General features: G+C 45.1%; 1 protein-coding gene across 2 annotated transcripts; it reads right to left on the bottom strand.

Moving 5' to 3' along the window:
* Positions 1 to 480: 480 nt before the first annotated feature.
* On the bottom strand, positions 481 to 21,919 carry MMS19 (MMS19 homolog, cytosolic iron-sulfur assembly component). 2 transcript variants are annotated; one of them, XM_081911964.1, is made up of 31 exons: positions 21,751 to 21,919; positions 17,864 to 17,912; positions 15,512 to 15,612; positions 14,489 to 14,574; positions 13,859 to 13,933; positions 12,780 to 12,849; positions 12,564 to 12,692; positions 12,185 to 12,246; positions 11,936 to 12,022; positions 10,518 to 10,592; positions 10,171 to 10,248; positions 9,291 to 9,429; positions 8,800 to 8,954; positions 8,503 to 8,581; positions 7,516 to 7,641; positions 7,116 to 7,197; positions 6,091 to 6,188; positions 5,634 to 5,765; positions 4,725 to 4,880; positions 4,349 to 4,448; positions 3,853 to 3,955; positions 3,669 to 3,746; positions 3,370 to 3,496; positions 3,141 to 3,241; positions 3,007 to 3,063; positions 2,735 to 2,921; positions 2,173 to 2,255; positions 1,754 to 1,918; positions 1,602 to 1,661; positions 1,344 to 1,444; positions 481 to 793 (listed from the first exon to the last, which is right to left on the bottom strand). In XM_081911964.1, exons 1-31 carry the CDS (start codon positions 21,842 to 21,844, stop codon positions 766 to 768), a joined length of 3,063 nt encoding a protein of 1,020 aa, XP_081768090.1. In that variant the 5' UTR covers positions 21,845 to 21,919; the 3' UTR covers positions 481 to 765. The 2 variants fall into 2 exon arrangements, with proteins under 2 accessions (XP_081768090.1, XP_081768089.1); XM_081911963.1 differs by lacking the exon at positions 21,751 to 21,919 and adding an exon at positions 19,127 to 19,476.
* Positions 21,920 to 23,998: the final 2,079 nt, after the last annotated feature.

The raw sequence follows: 23,998 nt of genomic DNA, 5'->3' as shown, positions 1-23,998 counted from the left end.
AAACTACCACCTCATTGCAGAATGCCACACAGGGGCTCAGGTGGATTTCTGAACTCATTTTACTGCCAAAGGCAGCTGCAGCTTCACCAGTTTAATACCAGTGGCTGATAATCAAGAAAGTAAACAACCACCAGCCTGCACTTACAGAAAAAGGCATACCAGATCTGTCAGTATCTTCCTATGCTAGTTTGCTAGATTTCTCCAGCAGGTATCACATCAGATAGAACGTTCCTAGACACCTAGGCTCAGCTCTTGCAACTTGTATTCAGAAATATTCTGTATTAAAGTAATTCACTGTTTGATCTTTGCATGAGAGGTGCTAAGTTCATGTAGTAGGCTTTAGTTCTATTAGCACATGAAAAATCTCTCTGTACGCAGACACCATTATGGCAGGAAGGTGGGGAAGCTGCACTTAATATGAGGTGAAGGCAAGACCCTTATTTCTACTACTTCCCCACAAGAAGCACTTTTGCCAGAGGCTGTTAGCAAACAAGTTTTTATTCTTCTGGCCCCATACATACATAATATATGGGGGTCCTGCCACCTCCACTCACTACCGCGCTGCAGCAGGAACAGGGGCCGGCTGTTCCTTCCTACTGATCGCTGATGTTGTGATTAGGAAAGGGCTGTCCACAAAACAGTCCTCTTCTGCCCAGAGCCTTGCTGCTTTGCATGGAAATCTAGGCCCCAGGACATCAAGGCCGACAGCTTACCAGGTGAGTGGGGGCAGGTGAGATTGTCAGTCAGGATTTGCAGTGTGAACCTTCACCTGGCAGGTGTCCCAAGCAGAAACCTGAAGAAAAAGACCACCACAGCGGGCTTTAGCAGCAGCAAGGCATGAAGAAAAGGAGCCCTTTTAAAAATTTATTTATAAATAAATTACCATTTTTTTACAAATTTAAACACAACTTTAAATCCAAATATCCTTGACTTCCCTTCCCCCTCCCTGGTTCATTTTATTAACCCTTTTATGCTACATACTCTATCCTCCCCCCCCCCATTCTCGTTTTCCCAGTTTTATATCAAAATATTTCTTACTGCTGAATTTATTCTATTACTGTTAACATTTTAATGTGTTTACAATAATTCAGATATTCTACATTTCTTTTCAAGTCTCCCTTATACTTTATTTTCATCCTGATTGCTTAGTCAGAACCCAAGTTATTAATCCAAACCTCTACGCTCAATCAAAATGGCTTCATCGCATCTGTACAAGGATATGTCAACCTCCCTCCAATTTAATTACAGTGAGTCTCAAGGACAGCCAAGTCGAGCAACTACAGTGTATTTAAGTAGGTACTGTTTTTTCTACGCTGTCCCCCAAGAGAAAGAGTCCTGCTCACCATTCTCCTCGTGCTGCCACAGCTTCCTTCCGCACCAGCCGCTTCTTGTCATCCAGGGGTTTGGCCAGGGCTCGAATCACTCGTGGCTTGTAAGGTATCACCTGGTAGAAAGCAGAAGCCACCATCAATGAGGTTCCCCCAGTTCCCATGGAGGTCTTAATACCTGTTTGTGCTAGCAACAGGAGACAAGTAGATCTTGGCACAAGTAAGGCAAATGTTGGAGCATCTGGCAAGCTACCGGGCAGATCCATTACTTACCACTGGAGTGGGGAGGGAGGCAAGTGCATGGAGGCACTGTAGCGCAGCAATGCGGATTGCCTGCAATATAAACGGTACATTTAGTCTCCTGCTGACCATCCAGGAGGAAACCGGGAGTATCCAGCTGCATAAAGAGGCTACCCAGTACTCACCATAGCAGGGTTGTTTGTCAGGCTGATAAATTTGCCCACGAGTGTGTCGACGTGCAGGCTCATGACGTGCGGAGCCTCGAGCAACAGCGGCTGTAGGCAGTGCAAAGTTGAGAGCTGCACCGCAAGGTCAGGACACGACAGAGCTTCCAGCAGGAGAGGTAGCAACTGGGGGATAAGAGGGTAGAGTCATGGAATCAACAGAATTATAGAGTTGAAAGTGACCCTAAGGATCATTTAGTCCAACTCCCTGCAATGCAGCTGTCCCACACAAGGATTGAGCCTGCAACCTTGGCATCATCAGCACCATGCTCTAACCAACTACGGGGGGGGGGGATCGTTCTTCTCCATAATACGCCCCACCCACAAAATAATTCCCAAGAGTTCTTAGGACCTGGTGCTCGGCACTGCTGCACACTCACCGTAGGCAGCTCTGTCACTAGCACTGGTTTGGGCAGGTGGTTCAGTATGTGAGACAGGCCTTTCAGGTAATTCGCCTTCACATCTAGGAAGAACAGAAGGGCAAGACTTAAATCTGTGGCTCCGAGGAGACTCATCCGAAAAGGTTATGACCATTTAGAAACTGAATAGCAAATGACCTCCACAGAGACTACAGTGAAGACCACCTCTTGCCAGTAAAGAAAAGCCATTTGTTTGTCCCATGTAACAGGCAGAGTAGGCGAGCTCACAGTTTTGAGCTCTCCTGCTCAAAATCATCTCCAGAAACTCCGAAGGGTCCGGGAAGAGGAAGAAAAAGGCGAGAGGCTTGGACTGCTCCTCTTGTTGTCGAGAGTTCAGAAGCTCCTACTGTCCAAAGAGGGCTACAAAAGGCAGGTCATGCAAGGAGTCCACAATTTCTGCAGACAAAAAAAATGCTAAAATGCTGCAGTAGCTTCCTCATTTCAATTTGACCATTATTCCAACTGTGCTCCTCCTGTTAATTCAGATGCTTTCCGTAAGGAATGGGACAGAGGAAATTCTTACCAGGAGCCGCTGTGTGGAAACCCTGCACCAACTGCGGCACACACTCTGTGAAGAAGCGCTGGCGGAACATGAGGCGCACCTCAGCGTGGCAGCTCTTGCCCAGCACATCTGGGGAGTCGGCCATGAGCAAGGCAAGACCATCGCCCACCGCAGGGCCAAGGACCGTGTCCCCCAAAAGCACGAGGAGCTGTAGGATAAAAGACAGGAGCCACTGAATGTGGTAAGGGCACAGTGGCCTCCCTGAGGATCCCAGGCCTTTCCCAGAAGCTCACCTTGTCCGTCAGGTGTGTGGTTAGCGGGTGGTAGCGTAGCAACAAAGCCTTGCTCACCTGCAGGGCAAAAAGACAGGAACATTGAGCTTTGTTTCTGGCAGAGACGGGAGGGATGGGGCATGGTGGAAACTCACCCACAGCAGCAGAGTGAGGGCTTGGCTTTGATGAGGACCCTCATTTAGGCCATGCTCCAACTTGTTCATGGCCAGCTCCAACAGCTCATCTAACTGAGGCCCTGGAAAGGGTAAAGAGACTGGCTGTTGTTCTGGGCAACTTCTTGCATCAGTCAAGCAGGGCATCACTTAACACAGCCCAACTCACGAGCCTCTGAACAACATCCCCAGCCCTTCAGTCCTAGGTTACCTGCTGGGTGCTTGTTAACCAGTCCTGCAAAGCATTTGGCAGCAGCTGTGGCAGTGAAAGGGCAGTCACAGGAGCAGCTCAGGGCTAGCAGTTCACGTAGCAAGCGGTCTTGCTGAGGAATTGGAACCTGAAAGGAAGCCAGAGCGTGGGGAGGCATGGAGGCAACAGCAGAGCTTCAAGCTGCCGGCTCCCAGCATCACTTGCCTAGGGAACAGGCACACAAGGCAGGATGGGTAGAACCATTCTCTCAGCCATGAGGCAACCTCCCACCGCCCCGCCAAATCTCCCCCAGGACTCACATTCCTTGGCAGGGAGCAGACAAAGGCCATGAGGAGCGCAACAAGCCTTCTCTGGGCTGCCATCTGACACTGCCCATCCTGCAAAGGAAAAGAAATATTGTTTCCACTACCAAAGTCTCTGGCCACATTTCCCCATATGCAGCAGAAGCAGCAGCAGCAGCAGAGCCTCACTCATACAAAATACCTGGAAGGGCTGGAACATGCTGGGAAAGGTGTTTCCAGGCTGGAAGGAAAGGTCTCCATCCAAGAAGAGGGGAACCACTTTGGAGACACTCTGGGCAGCCTGCCTGCCAGGAAGAAGAAACAAGAACACTGGTTTACAGCACATAATAATATAACAATTCATTATTTATATGCTGCCCATCGGACTGTGTTGCCCCAGCCACTCTGAGCAGCTTCCAACAAATTAAAACATCAAACATTAAAAACTTCCCTATACAGGGCCTCCTTCAGATGTCTTCTAAAAGTCAAGATAGTTGTTTCATTTCCTTGACATCTGACAGTAGTATAGTATATTCCCCAGTAGTATATTCCCCAAGGAGGGGAAGGGGAGACTGCCTGCACTTCTGTTCACCGAGTCATGCTAGAACCTGACCTTATCCAAAAGCACAAAGATTGTGCCTCACTACTTGTCACTCTGCAGGGACAGAGATCACAGGATGGCAGCAGCTGCTACTCACTCTGGTCTTAAGTGCGTACACGCACTGCTGATGACCGATACCATGGCTGATAAGGCTTCTTCCTTCAGCAGCACACTGCTTGGCAATGTATGGGAATTCTCTGAAAAGAGTCATGAAAAAAAGGGGGGGGGGGATAAATGTGAGGGGATGGAGACAGTTCCTGGAATCCCATCAGCTACCTTTTAGTTTGTCACCTGCATAATGGACACCTGACAGGGACACTGAGATTGGCCCCAAGTGGGTAAAGGCCAGCCCAGCACAAGGGAAAGGTACCTCCCTTTCTCTCAAGGTTCTAAAGTATACAGAACCCCACCTGAGCTATGGGTACTGGCCTGGTTCGGGGAGCACAGGGTCTGTGCTCATCTCCCCACCTTACCTTGCATGGCAGCCTTGACTGCTAAGCCCACCAAGAACGGCACCACAGCCTGGTGGAAGTACCAGTAACTCTGAGCATCTTGCTGGCACTGGAATGCTACCTGCTGCAGACTCTGGCACACAGACACCACAGAGTGGGTATCTGCAGGTATACTCTCTGCAAAAAAAAAAAAAAAAATCAAAAGAGCATTCAGGGTGGAGACTACCAATTCCAATGTGTTTTTCTTTTTTAAAAAATACTAATACATTATCACCAAGGCCATTTAAAGGCATCACATTGTGTCAGAAATGGGTTATGGGCCAAAACAGTCAAAGACTGATGGTCCTAGGCTTCCAACAACAAGCTGTACTTCTGTCCCACTAATGACAAAATTATGGGACTGTAGGCACCTAAAGGTTACCAAAGCTCAGTGTACAAACAGCTCTCTACTAACCCCTTCCATAGGAACAAGGAAGCTCTGCCTTACAAGGAGTCAGGCTCCTGGGTCTACCTAACTCAGAGCTGTCTACACTGACTGGCAGTGGATCTTCAGTGTTTCAGAAAGGAAGTCATGGAAACATAAATTGTAGGGTTGGAAGGGACCCTGGGGATCATCTAGTTCCACCCCCTGCAGTGCAGGAATATGCAGCTGTCCCATACAGTGATCAAACCTGCAACCTTGCCATTATCAGCACCACACTTTAACCAACTGAGCTATCCAGTCTTTTCTGGAGATGGCAGGGATTGAACCTGAGGCCTTCTCCATGTTTAGCAGACGCTCTACTACTGAGCTGCAGCCCTTCCCAATCTTACACATCCTATTAATGACACACAGATGCTGAGCCCTTCTGTTATGGCTGTCCCAAGCACTGGGCTAGGTTCCTCACTTCCGAAGTATCAATAGTTTATCATATACAATTTTTACACTACCTTGCTGAATCTGCTGGAAGTGCTGCAGGAGGACTGGAACTGTTTCCCTCACTATACTAGGGTGCGTGGACACAGCTGCTAGAGCCTGCAGGCGACGTTCCTGCTGGGATGGATTGCTGTCCTCCTGAAGCTCTGAAACAGCACACAGAACACAACAGCCAGTCAATGAATTTGTCCCTAGGGTACCACCTTCTACCCCTCCACATGAATATGGATTTGGGAATGGTTGATTCTTGGACCTGGAGCTAACCTATCCGTCTGCCCATTTGGCCTTACTCACGTTCCTCAGGGCACAGAGACCGCGCAGATTCAAGTCAAAGCCCCCTGCAACGGCTCTGCCTACAATGCAGCTAGCACTCAGGGACAGACGCTGTGAACTTCTGCACAAATGCTTAGTAAAGGCAGCATAAGAGAGGACACCCACTTCCCCACAACCCACCCAACTTGCATGCTGTACCTGAATGCAGCCCTTCTGAGAACTTCTGAACCAAGCACTTGCTGAAGGCTTGTGGATAGAGGGGAGCCAGGCGTCCGGCCGCCTCCATAGCTACCATGCTGCAGGGATAAAGAAGTGTGTAAGGATGGGTGAACTTGTTGGTCACTCAATACCGTAAAGCAACTCACAGTTCTTTATGGATTAATCTAATTTTATAATTGTAATATTGAGCTGTGTGTGCACTACATTTTATAAAAATGTTCACTTGACTACAAGAGCTCTTTGGACAAGAACGCAGGTTAGACAGTGATGCAGACTGCCCAGGTTTTGTTAAGCTCACTCCGCCCGGGTTCATCTAAGAACTTATCAGAAGAGGGTAGGATTCTCACATCACTATAGAAACTATGAAAAGGAATCACTGGATTTATTTGGGAACTGTCCTGTGACTCGCAGGTTTGGATGCACTGCGCACTGAATAGGAAATGCAGGAAGGCCAGAGGAAAAGATACAGCACTTGAAATCTTAAAACAAACAACAGGATGTTACCAAGCTAGACATTTTTTTTTTTTTTAAAAGGATTTAAAGAATATTACACTATGAGGGACATTTTTATGGAAGAATGTTTAACTACATTATTGGGTTCAGACTGAAATGAATCTGTGCTAAGAGAATGAGGATATGATTCTATTCACACATTAGAACAAAGCATGATAAACCAAAGAATGTTTTAGTACAAAACTTAAGATTGAAAAAAGATCATAAAAGCAGTATTAGTAAAGCCCTTCTCTTAATTAAAACACATGCAAACCTTAACAGATCAGAGTAAGACAACACCAAACAGAAGCAGAATTTTGGATGAAGAAATGAGTAATTCATGAGACTGTATTAAAAACCTTGTCATTTGCCATTTACAGGTAGTGGAATAAAAGAATGTAAACATTTTCAATATTTAGAAAGAGATAAGCCCAAAGACAATTCTGGGAAGTTCAACAATGCTTGCTGTTTCCCTCGCACCCACAGGGTCCAGCTTTGTTTCCACCCCTCACCTGGTCTGGGAATCGTCCTCATGCAAGATTAACTTTGTAAGGTGATCCACAAACATCTCCACATCTGAGAGGGTCAGGAGCCCTGAAACGGAAGAGAGACTGAAGTCCAAAGCCCTTCCTTTCCCTGGTAGTAACACTCTGCTATCAGTGCCAGTTTTACTATATTGCATTCCACTTCCTAGAGGCTGCCTGCAGCCCATATAGTCCAAGTTATGCAAGGTGGGGTGGGACAGTACCTAATCTGATTCAAGTCCAGCTGTCTGGCTGCACACACATGATGGAAACAGGTCTGTGTGTATGCTAGATGGATCTGTAAAGGAATGCACACCAAGGGGAAAATCTCTAAACAAGCCGTAATTCTTCCATGACTCCTGGGAGCAACCCACAGATTAACACATACCTTGCAGTGATCCTAGAAAGGTCAGAACCCGGATGCCAACCAACTGAAGTTGAACACTGGACTCAGAAAGTGCAGAGAACACCACGGAACACAGGGCGTCTTTGAAGCAAAGCAGTGGACTCTTGTCTGCAAGGGAGAGAAACAGGCACACAGGCAGTGTCATGAGATTGACCATCCTAGGCACAAATCACAAGGTCCTTGGTAGGGGCGCTTTAACTTTCTAACCCGGAGTCTGAGAGGATCGTGATCAGAATTTAGATAGTGAAGAATGAGAAACTTCCTAAAATTCTGAGTGGTCAGAAATGGTACAAGGATAAGAAAAAAACATAGATGGATTGCTCATTAAGAGCAGTCATCCACCAAGGTTACTCAACTGCAGTCACCATGTCATCCTGCAAAGAGCATTTCTACTTGGTTACTGAAAGCCATGCTCAAAGAAACTTTGGTTCTGGAATATTTGGCTGAGGTCCCAATTGCATTGCATTTAAAGCACTCTCATGCCACTTTAAACAGTCATGGCTTCCCCCAAAGAATCCTGGTAGTTTGTTAAGGGTGCTGAGAATTGTTAGAACAGGGGTTGCTTGTTAAACCACTCTGGGAATTGTAGCTCTGTGAGGGGAATACTGATCTCCAAGGTGATATGATACTGCTTTAAATGTGTGCTGTAGTTGGAACCCAACTCTTGTGCATACATTTTCTAAGACTTCTCTCACCGACCACAAGGGCTCGAATTTCTTCTGGGAAGCTATCCTGTCAAACTCTTTGTTTTTCAATTCTGTTGTCTCCGCATTTCTCTTCTCCCTATTACTGCACCCCTCTCACTGCCCGCCCCCCTTCCCAGACAGCCCATTGCTAAATCCCAGAGATTAAGGGCGACTCTTCTCTGCAAACAACTGCTCTGGGCAAGGCAGGAACATTGGAAGCCCAGGATGCTGCAGAAGGGCAGCCTTGCTAGTAGGAAACAAGAAGAATGGAGAACCATCTCACCGTCTTCCTCAGGCCCCCACTGTTGCCGCAGCTCCAAGAAACCAAGCAGCACTTCCAAGATTGTCCTGTGCTGGCTACTCTACAAGAGATCAAAGAGGGCAGAGGATGGGTTGAAGGGGCTAAGACACAGAAGGAGAGACAAAATCTGCAGGCCATTGTCCTACATGGAATTTGAACCCAAGCATATGCCTGGGGCAGGTATATGCCACTAAACGTCCCTTAATATGAGACTGCAGTCACCTAAGCCCCTTTCACTACTCTGCACCACAAGCATATTCCGCTCCCATTTGTCCTCACCTGCTCATGCTTGGTGTACTGTTCCACCAGCAAGGGAAGTACACTGTATGTGATCCGGTAATAGGCTCGCAAAGAGGCCCCTGCAGCCGCCTGCAAGAGTTTGGCACTCGGCCACACCAGCTTCATGTCAGGCTCACAAAGATGGTGTCTGCAATCTGAAACAGGTAAGAGCGCTTGGGAGAAACACTATCACTCCTAATGCCACTGCAGAAATCCCAGCAAGAAGTAGCACTACATAATTCCACCAGCTTGCAAACTGCAAACAGTTTCAAAGCTTAGTGGAGAACTTGCTGCCTTCCCACAAGTCAGCTGCAGTTTCCACCCTTCCCTCCAGTCCTGTAAGCCAAATCGTGGCTTGCAACAGCATGACGAGATATTTTTCCCTTGGGGAAGTGGTCATTTCCTCCAAGCAGCAGTTTATGAATGAGAAATGGAAGGTCTTTCACAGGATTGGAAAGATGCTAGAAAAGGGATGTTGCTCCAAAGGTTACCTCGCAGAATGCCTGTAAGGAAGGAATCTAAAAGATCCTCATCATCGGAACTGAGCACCAAGCGGGACAGACATGTTGACAGAGCACGCAAAGCAGACAAACCTTCTGCTTCAATCTTCTCGCTTGCTGTCTGGAACACCTGTTGAGGAGCAGGAGGAGAATCAGTCTGTACAGTGCAGACAATCCTGCAAATAATCCAGTCAGTGATCCCGCAATCCAGTGATCCAGCCAGTGATCATAATGAAGGGGGGGTTATTTGCTTCTTTACAGATCCATCTAATATTACAATAGCCTGATAATTCACTGTAATGAAACTACTCTATTGGCCCAAATATAAGCTGTGCCTTTAAAATTCAAGGGGGGGAAAGGGGGGAATACCCGAATATAAGCCGCTTCCTTAAAATTCTGCATGCATTCACACCCGTTCCGTTTTACCGTATATCTGTTTCAGCAGCAATATCGTAAAAGCCAATTTTTGTAAGGTCGTTAATGTAAATTTAAACCACACTTTAACTTTTCATGGTCGGAAAAAAAGTGAGGCTTATATTCAGGCCAATGCACTATACAGCGGTACCTCGGGTTAAGGACTTAATTTGTTCTGGAGGTCCGTTCTTAACTTGAAACTGTTCTTAACCTGAAGCACCACTTTAGCTAATGGGGCCTCCTGCTGCCGCTGCTGCACAATTTCTGTTCTCATCCTGAAGAAAAGTTATTAACCGGAGGTAATATTTCTGGGTTAGCAGAGTCTGTAACCTGAAGTGAGGTACCACTGTATAATGTATCAAGCAGTCCCCAGACACAGAAAGCAGGAACAATGTAATGGATGCACTTTCACAAGACACCAGAACCACCTCGCGTTGGGAATCCTTGCTCCTCTCACCTCCCTACGCAGGGATGACCAAAGGCTGGGTAGGAATTCCTTCAGCTCCTTCTCCCCATAGATCATGCAGGCAGCATTCTGCAAAAGAAAGGAAGTGGGGGGGGGGGAGGAGAGAGAGTCAGACATGAGTCATCTGGGGTGTGCTGTTAATTTGCAGTCAAGATGCTGCATTACCTAGAAGCAACACCAGAGCCGCCGCCACCCCTTAAATCAGCTTGAAGGGCACATAAATCCCAGTGCAGGGGAAAGAGAAAAGTGCATGCTTGCTTTGAGGAAAGCTGCAGGGGCAGAGAGGGCTGCATGGCAACCTACTGCGGAGCCTTGATACCTTTGCTCAGTGCTCTTACCAAGGTTTGCAGGGAGTCCAGCTTGGCACTTTGTACGTCAGAGTCCATTTTCTCAATGAGCAACGGGATCAGGAACTGTAAGGAGAGAAGATCCTGGAAATCTCAATATACTTTGCTCAGCAAAATTTGGGGTTATAATATACCTCAGAAGATCAGACCAGCAGGCCTCACAAAACAATGTAAAACCCATATAAAGAGCACAATGCAATACTCCTCACTGACACCACCTTGGTGGTGGCTGGGTATTTGTGTTAGAATACTGGAGTCTGCTATCATCTTAGCCAAGAGGGGAGTGTCCATCATTGTAGAGGGCCTAGATTCACTCATGCAGGCAGGAAGCTACCCCTGGCAGTATCCACTAGAAAGCTCTGAGAGCGTCATCAGGCTCTCAGCTGCACCTGCCTGGAGCTAGTGTAGCAAAAAATCAGGAAAAAACACTCCCCACCTTTTGCAGGGTATGGCTTTGGATATGATGCTCAGCTGCTTCAGCTCTGCCCACTGCTGCCTGGCCAGGGTTAAGATTGCTCTGGCAGTTTCTAACTTTCTGACTTTATTCTAATTCTATGAGGGGCAAAATATACCTACCACGGCAGCAATTTGTGTAGCATATGGGCCATTTCAGAGAGCCATTAATCCCAGCTTTTTTAATAAAAAAGCAAATATTTATTTATATCTATAAATCAAGCTCTCTGTCCAAAGTCTGACGGTAGTAGCAGTTTGATCAGTGTTGGGAAATACAAAAGGACCGGAGAGTAAATTTATTCCCCAACTCATATATCTGCAATAGACTGAAGTCTCAAAGTTAAGGGCAAAATATCTCTACAATATGCTTGTTCTGGGATTAAATGCATTGGCTTATCCTAATGAATATGTAATGCTAATGACAATGTAATGCTCCCATCAAGAGAAGAAGGAATTTTCACCTTGCCACCGCTTTGCCCTTCAAAAATCTTGTCCAGAGCAGCATGACAGGTGGTGCAAGGGAAGGAAGGAGGGAAGATCTGCAATCAATGTTCCCTTCCCCAACACCTATATATTCATAGAGGGCTTTTTAGGATCCAAATTATTGTGCACCACTACAGCAACATCTTCTGTTGATGAGGATAAACTATTACAAATGGCTGCATTATGGGCCCCAGTAAGGGAAGTTTTTAATGTTTAATGTTTTATTGTGTTTTTAATTCTGTTGGGAGCCGCTCAGAGTGGCTGAGGAAACTCAGCCAGATGGGAAGTGTATGTATGTATGTATGTATGTATTATTATTATTATTATTATTATTATTAGTCCATCCCAACTCTGTCAATGTATTATTGCTCAACATGGTGTATCAGGATGGGAACCAACTCTGCTACAGGGTCTCAGGAAGAACCCACAGGGCACAGAAAACAGACTTCAGCCATGATACACAATGGCCCTACCTCAGCAAAAATGGGAGTGGAGGTCAGCACTGCCCGCAGGCTGATGATCAAGTCTTCTCTCTGGATTCCATGAGGATCATTGGAGGGCTGGAACAGAAGCAAAATCGAAAGATTTAGACATGAAAGTGCTGAATAAACCCGTCTCCATATGGACACCCCCAGTTCCAGGCATTACACAAACTATCCTGCTCCAACACCCATATCCAAGCATTGTGAAAGAGGGACAAAGCACCAGATTTACTCACTCACAGGGGTAAAGTCGATGGGGAAGTAGCAGGAAGTCACCTCAAACAACTCCTCTGCGAAGGGCCCTGAGAGGTGAAGACAGCAGTATGAGTTCTTGGGGTGACCAAAACAGTCAGTCACAAGTCTGGACATGGACTATTTATTTGCATCCTATTTAGTGCTACCATTCTCACAGGCCACAAATTGAGAGAGAGAGAAAGAGAGAGTGTGTGTGTTCCATGGCCTGTGGTTCTATGTTCAATGATTCCAAAGCTATGCACGCTTTAACAAGCTCCCCATACAGCCTGCATCCTCACACACCGCAGGCATGATAAGAAGTTTAACCAACCAACCAACCGCTGCCAACATGGGCTTCCCCACACTGACAAGGACTTGGACATACCCAATGCATAGCCCTTCACAATGATGTCTCGTACAATCTGGAAGGCTATTAACAGGTTGCGTGGGTCCTTCTCTCCATCCATCACCTGGATGAACCCGAAGGTGAAATCGGCACCCAGACCTTTCAGTTCTGCAGGAAAAAGCATCAGGTAAGGAAATTCCCAGGGTTTTCCAGCAGAGTGTCCAACTCAGCCCCTTCCACAGCCATCCATCTCACCTGCCTCTCGGCTGCTCATGAAGTTAGTAATGATACTGTAGATTGTATGGCGATCTGCTTGCAGCAAAGACTGGAAGATAAAAAAAGCATAGCTGGGAAATAAAGCCGTATTAAGTTAACCTGTTCCAAGTCTTAGAGATTTATGTTTTTGTTATGATCCTCTCCAGTTCATGTTATCATACTCTGGTCCATAGATTTGGGTACCTAATTTGCCAGAAAGACAATTAAGATACTGCAGGCAAGTCAGAAATTTACACACACCCAGCTGAAGGCCAGGACCTTCCATAACATCCTCTCTACCTTTATTTTTAGTCTTGCTGAGAGTAGCTCCAATTCCCTTAATGTCCCATGTGAAAATCAAGATATACAAGATAAGCATTCACATTGGAACTAGAGGCATTTCTCAGCAGAATTTGCATACATTACCACACACAAAGGATACATGTGTCTACTCCTTTTATATTTAATTACTCAAGGCTCAGAGAAGTTGCCACAATCTCATCTTGTCCACCCACCCAACTACTCTTTCAAATAAGGTTATTAATATGGGCAGTGGGGGGTTGGTAAAGAATGGCAGCTAATATAGTTACTTGCCAAAGGCAACTTAACAAGTCATGATGAATTTGGACCTATATCCAACTCCGGTGCACTATTCCCCCAGGCCGTGTTTCATAGTTTTATTTATTTATTAAAGAACTATTTCTAGCCTGCCTTTCTGGGCAATGGCCATCCAAGATGACTTACAACAACGGCCCATTACAAAATATCAGTAATACAGCCATAAAACCACCAAGTCTCAGATTTTCTAATATCGTTTAGACAGTGTCAAAGAGCAGGGGATATGATTCTCCGAACTTCTGCCATGACCCAGTGCTTCAATTCTCTTGACATCAAGAAAATATTGAGCAAGTCTTAGCCAAGAGAACTACTGTCTATTGTCCACCAAGAGGGACCACAGGAGGTACAGGATACTTCAGGAACTAGTTTAATAATAATAATGAGAACAGAAGCAAGAATGAAGCATGGATGTGGAATGCAAAGGCAAAATTAGAGAGTCTATCAGGGCTTCTCTGACTTACCTGGACATGAACCTCTTGGAAAATGGCCTTGAGAACAGACACTGCCAGACCTGGAGCCAACGCCACACACATACTCTAGAGACAAGGAAAGTAATGGTAACAACTCAGTACCCATCTACATGTAACGATGGCTACCAGTTAGCATGCTTAAGGCCTCAGACTGCCTTGTATGGCATATTATCAGTCAGTGCAATGGAAACAAACAAAAGGAGCCCATCATTTAATCAGTGTGACAGTGACCCAAACATTAAGAGAGAAAGGGGGGAAATTCACTGTTAACTAATCCCTATAAATCCCAAGTAGATTCAGAAAAGATTATTTCTACACCAGCACCTACTACCTTAATCAGCCTGTCTTGTAGCAGCTTTCACTGGTCTAAGTTAAATGAGCCAGAGCTGTCAATCTGCTATCCTTGGGACACCCCAATTTTCTACCACTGAGCAGATGAATAGAGTGTGTCCCCAATTTTGTCACAGATTGCTGCCACTTGATTATTTCTGTAAGGCTTCTTATGAAAATTATTTGCTTTTTTGTAATAATCTTATCAGGTGATCCATTCTGTATTTCTGTTTTTTTAATACAACACAGAAATGAATAAATGAGAATGACTACCATGAAAACAATCCTCACCAGAGCTTTGAGTCCCTGCAGCACAGACGAAATGACCAGGTGATGATCTTTCAGCCGGTTCTCATAGAACAAGACCAGGTGGGACACTGGAACAGAAAAGCATTATCAGAAACTAGGGCTATGGTGGTAGTTGGGCTTAGCTACCACAAATAGAGATATCCATAGGGCAAATTGGCATCCACATCAGCCTCAGCAGATTTGAAAGGATGGAGGAAAATGCAGAATCATTAGCGGCCACTTGGCAATATAGGCATTCTCCCCCTACTCTTGGCTCCTCAGACCTATTTTAAAAAATTCATCTGATGACCTATAAGTGGTTGCACACAAGCATAAAATGCCTAACACTATGACCAAAGAAACAGCAAGAGGACATTCTGAAAGGGAAACTGCAAGGTTACTGAACACTTAAGATCTCCCATCTCATAGGACATTCTGTGGTGCAGAACCATAGATCAGACTGCCACTAATCATGTGTTCTTCGGATTGCAGATATTATTATGATTATGAAAGTTAGCAATGAATATGCTACCCACGTAGCTCTGGACCACAGCATGGTAAGGAGGTTCCTGTCAAGCCACTCAGGGATGGGCACTGCTAAGGCTCTGAAACTAGCTTATACTGTACACATTTGGGAAAATGTGTCTCAGTATTCCAGGAGAGTCATACCATTAAGTCAAACCCTCCCTCTATGTGTCACCCTAAAATCCATAATCCTCTTGAAAGTACAAAATACATTACTCCTTACTGCTTCGGTAAGGCATTTCCTTCCATCTTCACTCTCTTCCAAACATTTAACTGCTTTCTAACAGAAAGGTAGAGCTTTCAATAAACCTGAGTTCACCCCAGTTACTCAGCAAAGAAGCATATGGCGTGTCAAAAACCAATGAGTCATTGAATCCTGCCTGCCTAACCTCCTGCTGCTAATCACTACCTTGGGCATGATCCCTTGAATGCTGAGCCCAGCTCCTGAAGCAGCACTCTCCATGGTTGCAAAAGAGTGAGGACTGAGCCCATATGTCCTACCTTCCCGCTCTTGAAGGAGGGAGTAGCACTGCAGGAGGACTTCAGAAAGCGTTTGGATGCCCTGTGCACGCATTCGAGGATCTGCATTCTTAAGAGGAGACCTGTATTTATAGACACAAAATGAAGATTTTACAGGCCATAGAAGGAAGAGAAGACAGTGAAATATGTTGTTTAAGCGAGTGTGCTTGGAGGAGGCAAAGAGAGAAAATATTCTGATTTAATTTGACGATTCAGTTAAGTGATCAGTTTCCCTTCCTTTTGCTCAGGGCTTCATAAATTATGGGCCAACATAAAAGTGATTAGGAGAAAGACTGTAGCTCAGTGGAAGAGCACTTGCTGTGCAAGCAGAAGGTCCTAGGTTCAATCCCTGCCCGGCTTCTCCAGGTAAGGCTGGGAAAAACTCCCTGCCCGAAACCCCAGAAAGCCAATGCAAGTCACTGTCAACAATACTGGGCTAGATGGACCAATGATCTGACTCTGCCCAAGGTAGATTCCTATGTCCCTGCATTATATGTTTGGCTTCCTATCTTTTGTCCAGGACATCAGATTTATTGGCTGGTTTGGGCTAGTTTAGCTTTAGGGAAATGGAGCCTAGGCCCCACCAGGCTCACATGCTCCATCATCTGACCATCGTCTGGGCAACAGGAGTTCAGAAGCTTTGGCTTCTCTTCTTCATTAACTACAAGCTCGCTCCATCACTTAAACCTTGACAAACTGTGGTTAATCTTCACTGTGAGAAGTGGAAACAAGCCAGCTTCAAATCACAGTTAATGAAGTTGGCTTGTTTTCACTAACTATTAAGATTAACTACAGTTTTGGGTTCACATGACATTCTAAGCCATGATTAATCTAAAACTGAAGTGAAAGTTTTCAATCAAGTGGTGACTGTGCCGAATGAGGCATGGGGGGCAGGTAGTGTGAAGTCTGTGGGGAGGCTAGGCTCAATCTAAATTGATTTGCTTATTTATTTTTAATTTGTACTCTTCACCGAATGGTGCCAAAAGTATCTCAATTAAAGTAATATCTGAATGCAACCTATGACTTGGATTTTGTAGCCAACCACTTTGTCATGATAGCCTGTGCTGATAGCTAACCCTGCCACAATATGCTCAGCATCAGCTACTGGTACATTACTGCCGATGGAAGACTGCTATACAGTTTAAGGTAGGGATCAGGAACCTGAGGCCTTCTAGTTGTTCTAAGACCTCAGCGCCTACCAGTCTCAGCCAGGATGGGCCATGGTCAGGGATGATGAAGGCTGCTGTGGTCCAACAACACTGGAGAGCCAAAGGCTCCCTATGCCTGGTTTAAATTCCAAGGAATTCAAGGTTAGTGGGAACCACAATAATGAACCCAAATCACAAATTAGATTAATGGTTTAAATGCTTCTGCACTATCTGATATATATACACAAAAAACAACGTTTGCAGTTGTTTAAAGAACACTGATGTGTCAATATATTCTTCTTTGCTCTGTTCTGGTCCACCACAGAGGTGCTCTTCACTCGACAGACTGCTTCCTTGCAACGAGCAATGACTACATCTGGCAGTCTGACCATCAGGATAAGAAAGGGAGTTTTCATTTTTCCCTTTCAGGCGGATTCCCACCAGAGCAATATACTCATATTAGGAATGTGAAGGGAGTGTGGAGGGAGAGCATTTGAGAGAATAACCACTTGTCTAGTAAATTTGTGGTCAAGGTAAAATTTAACCAATGATTTCCTGGCTTGCAATCCAAATTTAACCTCTATGCTACATTGAGAGGAGGGCTCATCACCACCATTTAACGCAGCCACCAGCCTAGGCCAAACATTTACCCATAAGAGTGCCCTGCAGTTTATCTGGTTGGCTAAATGGAGGTACTAGCAACTGCTCTGCCAACAATATGTACACCTAACTGCCATGGAGGCACTCTCCTCCCAGATTGTCAGGGAAATACTGGGAAGACCTGAAAGAATGTAGTCCAAAACCTTGAGTTATGCAGTGCAGCTGAAATCCATCCCAATGTCAGGGTAGCAAAATGCTACACATTATCACCACCAAACCCATAATGCTATTCCAAAGTTTCAGGATACCCTAATAATGTAAGTCATTTTATCTGAATGGAATTTTGCCCAGCATGGACAAAGGGCATCCATCAGGCAGGCATTAAGCACTGAACAACACAATTCTAATGTTGTTGCAGTAGTGCAAAGAGTCATCCTGGACACAGGCATACATACATCCCAGAGCAGTGAGCTCTTTCTTTCTTTCTTTCTTTCTTTCTTTCTTACTTTCTTACTTTCTTACTTTCTTACTTTCTTACTTTCTTACTTTCTTACTTTCTTACTTTCTTACTTTCTTACATACTTACCCCAAGTTTTCAACAACATCTAAGATGGTGCAGGTCCCAGCTTTTACTCCTAAGAAAAAGGAAGTATCACAAAAGGTTAAATCACAATAGGTAGATTGTTACACCAAACTAAGCAGCACTTCTTAAAACAAATTTAGACATGGGAATCCATGTTTCAGTTACAGTGCAACTTGCCTTTCTTGTTTGCACATCTCAGAGGCAGAGCACATGATCTGCATATAGAAGGTCCCAAATTTCCTTCCAGGCATATCCACTTAAATGGACCTTTTGCTTGTATGCAGCAATGGCTCAAATGGTATAAGGCAGTTTCTTATTCTTCTTATCACAAGTTGAAAAGCATTTAATCTACAGGAAAAGGAGTGGGAAGATGCATTTGCCCTCCACATCTCTGCTTCCCCACTACTGTGCTCTTCCCCCACCACGCGCAAGCAACACCGTGCTAGTCTGTCTGTCCTAGTCTTCTGAAAATGGAAGGGTTAGCTAAGATTCCTTGCAGTGCTTCTTCCAGCCAGGAAAATGATAGCCAAGAAGCATACTGCCTCTCTAGGCTAGTGGTAGATAACCATGTGGTCTCCAAACGTTCTAGACTAAAATTCCCATCACCCCTAACCATTAGGTATGCTGGATGGGACAGATGGAATCCAGAAATTTTAGGAAGTGTCAGGGTGCCTACTCCTGCTCTAGGCCCTTAGTGAGACAGGCAACCTTTCCCAACTATTTGTAAAGAGGTCTAATTGCAAAAGTGAATGGCAAAGGAACATCAGTTCTCAAACTAGTACTGACACATCTCTGAGATACTGTGCAGTTCATTTAATTTATATGCCTTGGACCAAGTAAGACTTAATTAAGCAGGTGCTCATACAGCTACTTAAAAGCTTATTGAGTGCTACAGAAATCACAAAGACAGCATGCAGAAGCAGAGCAACAACTGCTGGCAGTGAGCAAGGCACAGTTGACTTAGTTAGCTTTTCATCTGGGGTTGGTGCATTCTCCAGGGAAAGTAGCCTGCCAGATCACTATTCAAACAACCTCTTACACAAGCAAAAATGCATGTGTTTGTATACACCTGTTTGAAAGACAGGGATACACTGGTGACTCAAGGCAAACATTGCTTAACCCTGTCCCCAACCCTAAACAGTGGCATAATACACTTTCTTTTTACACCAGAGGAAAAAGCCCCGGTCAGCTTCTGTCCTAATCAACCTTGTGATTAGCAGTTCATTGGTAGCTGCCCTCCTTTGCTCAATTCACTTGAGCACTCACCTGCATTCCCAGTGACAAAGAGGAAAGGGCACCTGTCATTATACAGCCCTGTGTTGCTGCATCCCTGCTGGCAACTCCAAACATGAGGACTTTGCATCCCTGCAGGAGTCCAGGAGCAGTGAGTTGGCTGCATTGGGAGAGCCCTTATCACAAAGGGCTGTAATGAGCCTAAAAAGGCACTGGCTGCTTGGGTCTGTGGAGCTGTATGTCTTTGCCACTTGAGTGCTCACTTAAGGACAACAGCTGCTTGACCTCAGATTATGGCTGTGATGATAAACACACTTATTAGAAAGTAAACCCAAAGAGTCCAATGAGACTTATTTCTGAGTAAGTTTGCTTAAAATTACACTATATAGCCAATACATTTTATATCTAAAGCTTCCCAAAACTTCAAATGACTTTAGTCATCTGCTCCCCTAGTGACGTTATGTATGTATGTATGTATGTATGCATGCATGCATCTCTGGACCATTTGCCTATGTTGCACAGCTTAATTTGTAGAGTTGCACAATACATTTTAAATGATGCAAAATTTCATCCAGATGCAGAATATTTATTTCATAACATTTATATACCACTTGATGGCAGAAAAATCTCAAAGTGGTTTACAAAAAGAAGTTCTACCACTGAAATTTAAACTGCCACCCACGTTTCACAAATTTCAATGTTTAAATTGAATTCTGAAAACTTATTTTAAGTTATTCCAAAGCTCAAGTTCAGAAACTGCAAATCAAGAAGCCAGTGGCAACCATCCCATCCCAGCTGAGCAGTTCTCAAATTACTTCATTAGCAGCGGGGAGAGCTGTCCAGCAGCCTCCTTCATTTTCCCTAGATACTGTAAAGGCATAAAACAACCTGTCGCTTGAAAATACTATCTCTCTTACAATTAGAATGGGGAGGTGGGAGGAGACAGCACGGGATTGAATATCTTCAATCAAGTTTGGCACAATTTGTTAAAACAGCTGATAGAGTGCTGAAAGAGCAGCATGAATGAACCAATTATAAATCCTGCATTCTATTCTTTTTATCAGCATCTCACTCTCAAAAGTACAAGGCGTACTAATTAAAGAGCTGCAAGATTTATTTTCTTAGGAAGCCGTTCTGAAATCCAGGAGAACCATATTTCCAAGAACACCTCTATACTTGAAGGCTGGTCCAGTTGGAATAAATAGTACAAACATCTAAATGCAGATGACATCTACATGTGGATGTCATCTTATTCACACAGTCCCTGATCCAGTGAGAGTTAGAGATATCCATGTGGATCATTGTTTCCATACACAGATCTCCTTAGATAGGTCAGGATGAGGAAGCATGGTTGATTGACAAGAGAAAAGGTTAAAACTTCACTCTTTGTCCTTCCATCACCTTCCATTTCCATGAATGTTTTTCAGAAGGCAACAGTGAGTATTTAAATGAAAACAATGTGTTTAGTTTGTTTTTTGGTCTATTTATATTACATGCCTTACCATAAATTATCAAATTTTGTTGCAGGTCTACACTTGCAATACCTATTATCAACCTCACCAATGCTACTAAAGTTTGCAGCATTGGCAAAAGCTGTAGCTGTGCTACAAACAGCCTTACAAGTACCACTCACCCCTCAGAAATCTAGGAGTCCTGAGTTCCAAAACTCAGAGAGTTATATGGGTTAACTTGCCTTCATGTGGAAACATGTTTAAAGCAGCTCTTCATACAGCGGCAGCTACATCATTATGAATTCCTAAGGGGCTATCACACCACAAATAGTCATCTGAATTATGATAAACCACCTAAAATGTTAAGTAAACAAGCCAGTGTTTCTAGGAAGAAAAGTATGCCTCTTCATGATGATGGAAACTCAAGAACACTTCAAAATCCTTTAACAGTCTTTAAATGATTTGTTCTTCTCTTGTATTTTTAAGGTAGCTTGGGTGATTACGGGTTAGGTTTCCCCATCTTTTCATAGTTTTACAGTACAGGCAAAGGAAATAGATTAATGAATGGTAGAAAAGAACAGGTCAAGGAAACAGGAAATTATATTGGGTATGCCCAGGTCGGGCTCTCTGTTGATCTGATCCCCTGGAAAAGTACATTCCTGCAAACACACATATGGTTTTATCTCTAGTCAGCCTTGCCCACAGCAGCCTCCTCATACCCAACCTCAACACACGCGTCCAGCTCATTATCGTCTCTGAAATAATCTTCAGGAGGCGAAACAGCTCGTTACTTTGTCCCTAATTAATGCCGTGCGTCACACTGCCTCGCCCGATCAACACCCTGCATGCGCCCACCGTTACCGCATGCCCGACTAGCCCTAATTAATGCCAGTACGCCTGATCCCGATGTGGGTGGATGGAATGAAGTTAGGCAGAGGCACTCTGCACACGCCCAGAGAATCTCGTTTGCATTCCTTTACACACTCCCCCGAATGAATTCCGACAGTGAATTCCGATCCTGAGCATAGATCCAACTGGGCGATCTTTCTCCCTGACACCTATGCTCACCTCCTCCTCCTCCGTCCCCGCAGACCACCCCTCGAACCGCAGTTTCGGTTCCCCTCTCGCCCCGCCCGCGGCACTGCCGGAGCCCGCCGCCTGCTCCGCGGCCCCGGCCTCTGCCCCCCGCCCCATCCCCACACGCACCTTCCGCCGCCTCTCTGGCCGCGCCTTCCCGCTCCCAGCCCGGCAACAGGGACGCGTCCGCCCCCACGTCCACCTCAGCCCCTCCGGCCGCCATGATAAAGCGGAGAATAGCAAGGCAGGCGAGAAGCGCACAGCGCGCGTGCGCGTCCCCTCTGTCACGTGTGAAAACGACAGGGGCAAAGTGGGCATCACGTGGCAAGAGGCCACTCCAGCAACGGGCGCAGTTCGCGGGGAGGGCCGTGGAAAGGCAGGGGCGCAGCCCGAAGGGAGGCGGCGGGCAGGCCCGTCAAAGGTCAGGGCGGGCCCCTTAGGCTGGGTCACAGAAGGGGTGGGTTTTGCTTTGCGTTAAGAGGGCGCGCAACACGCGGGAAGCGCAGAAGTGAAGCTCGATGCGGCTTCACACAACCATCCCTCCGATGCGAACAGGCTTCCACGCGCTCGAAGGAGGGGGAGGGAAGCGCTGCGTTGCGTCTGCTGGAGACGTAGAGGCTCTTCATTCTCGGAATGCCATCCCCGGATATACAAAGAATGCCACACGCACTTTTATGATTTTGTTAGTAGAAACGGCGGCTTTGTGCCAAGATGCAGAATTGTTTTCCATTTGCTTTAGGAGGCCTAAAAATACCAGGCAAGCGGGCAAAACACGTGCATCCAAGGAAGGAAACACTCAGACCTCTGGTTTCTGTGAGGAAATCGTTTTAGCGATCCACGCTCCAAGTATAAATTATTCTCACATGTATCCGCCCACCTACCCCGCGAACTGCAATGCACTTGGAGGAGGAGGAGGAATGCAGTGATCAGGACAGGGATCATTGTGGTTTGGTGTTAGTGGTGGAATGGATAGATCTCAGCATCCCGCTCCACCTATTTATCTTTCAGAAGTCTGCTGTCTTTGCTGGTTATCATTGCCACCTTCATAAAGAAGTCCCATCTCCAGTGCTAAAGAATGAACAATTACAGTACATTTCCAGGACATTTAATGCTTACAGTGTGCAAGTGGTTAGGGTGTTTTTCAGTAGTAAATATGCACATCTAATCTTTTCCCCTGAGCAAAGGTCAGAGAAAGATTGGCCTCTGAACTAATGCAAGCACCAACACTAATGTTGTCTTGGCATTTACTAAAAACTAATTAATTTTCTCAGGCCTTTACTGGCTATTTATATATGTTGGTTTTATTTTTTTAAGTTATGTCTGCCCTGGCCTATCAGCTGCTGCTTTATTTTATATTGTAATGTACCGGTATTTTTCATGTATTTTTTTAAAAATGTACACCATCTTGTGGTTTCAAATTAAAAAGGGCATGTAAAGATTTTAAATAAATAATGACATTTGTTGCTTTTAAAATACATTACCCTTTCCTACAACAAAATAGTGCTTATTCCCAAGCAAATGTATTCTGCATCAGGGCAACACTATTCCTAAAGTTATGATGGTGCTATGATTTAAGTGCTCAAGTTTTCAAAAAGCAAAACTCTGCATGCTCTTTTTTATTTCTTTTTAGTATCTGGATTAGCAAAGTTTTCTCTCTCTTGCTTCAACATCATAGCAGTTGTAAGGCACTGGTGGCAGTTGGGGTGAGAAGAGGCATGTTAATTGTGTACTTCAACTGAGGTATACACACAACTATCTAAACCACACACACAACTCACACATACTTCAGAAAGGCCATTAAGTCCAAAAGGTCTGAAATTACCTAGCTCCACCACTTGCCAACGCAGCGTTACCTTCAAAGGAAGAGTTATGAGATAAGAGATATAATGGAAGAAGTAGGATAGGTATGACATATCCAACACTCTTGATGGGACTAACAGCCTGAAAAAGCGACACCTGGATTTGAATGTGTGTGACCATTTGCGGGTGGCCAAAATGGTAACTGACACCAGAGATCAGAACAAAATCCTGAATTTGCCAAGTCCTCTCTTCATAGCATCCAGCATTATTATGTAACCCTGGTCAGCTTTCCCAGTGGACACCTCTGCCACACTAAGCTGGTTTCCCAGTGATAATCAAGGCCTAAGACTGACAGGTCAGAGAGAGCATTTGTTTGATCATCACTCCTCAAAAGCAGATACACAGAACCTCTTCGCTGCCAGGCTGTAGCTATCTAAATTGTTCAACTAATACTGTACTAAATTATCGTTAATATGTACATCAATATAACACGCTGCTTTACAGAGTAATAAAAGTAAAGGCGCACCCTTGACCAAAGTATTTCCCCAGCCCCATCATAGTAAATTGAGGACTGAGG

Source organism: Podarcis melisellensis (assembly GCF_964234715.1).
Source record: "Podarcis melisellensis genome assembly, chromosome: 5".
NCBI classification, from domain to species: domain Eukaryota; kingdom Metazoa; phylum Chordata; class Lepidosauria; order Squamata; family Lacertidae; genus Podarcis; species Podarcis melisellensis.
This window is presented reverse-complemented; position numbering and strand designations above follow the sequence as displayed.

Bases quoted from the DNA above. Each gene is read 5' to 3' on its own strand.
- MMS19 (XM_081911963.1), bottom strand. From the start codon at position 19,259: ATGCAGCCAACTCACTGCTCCTGGACTCCTGCAGGGATGCAAAGTCCT. The intron at 7,198-7,515 runs GTATGTGTTAAT...CTTCCGTTTCAG, and splicing joins CTTTCTAGGATCACTGCAAG to GGCTCCTGACCCTCTCAGAT. The intron at 4,881-5,633 runs GTAGTGTAAAAA...TTTTTTTTGCAG, and splicing joins CTTCCAGCAGATTCAGCAAG to AGAGTATACCTGCAGATACC.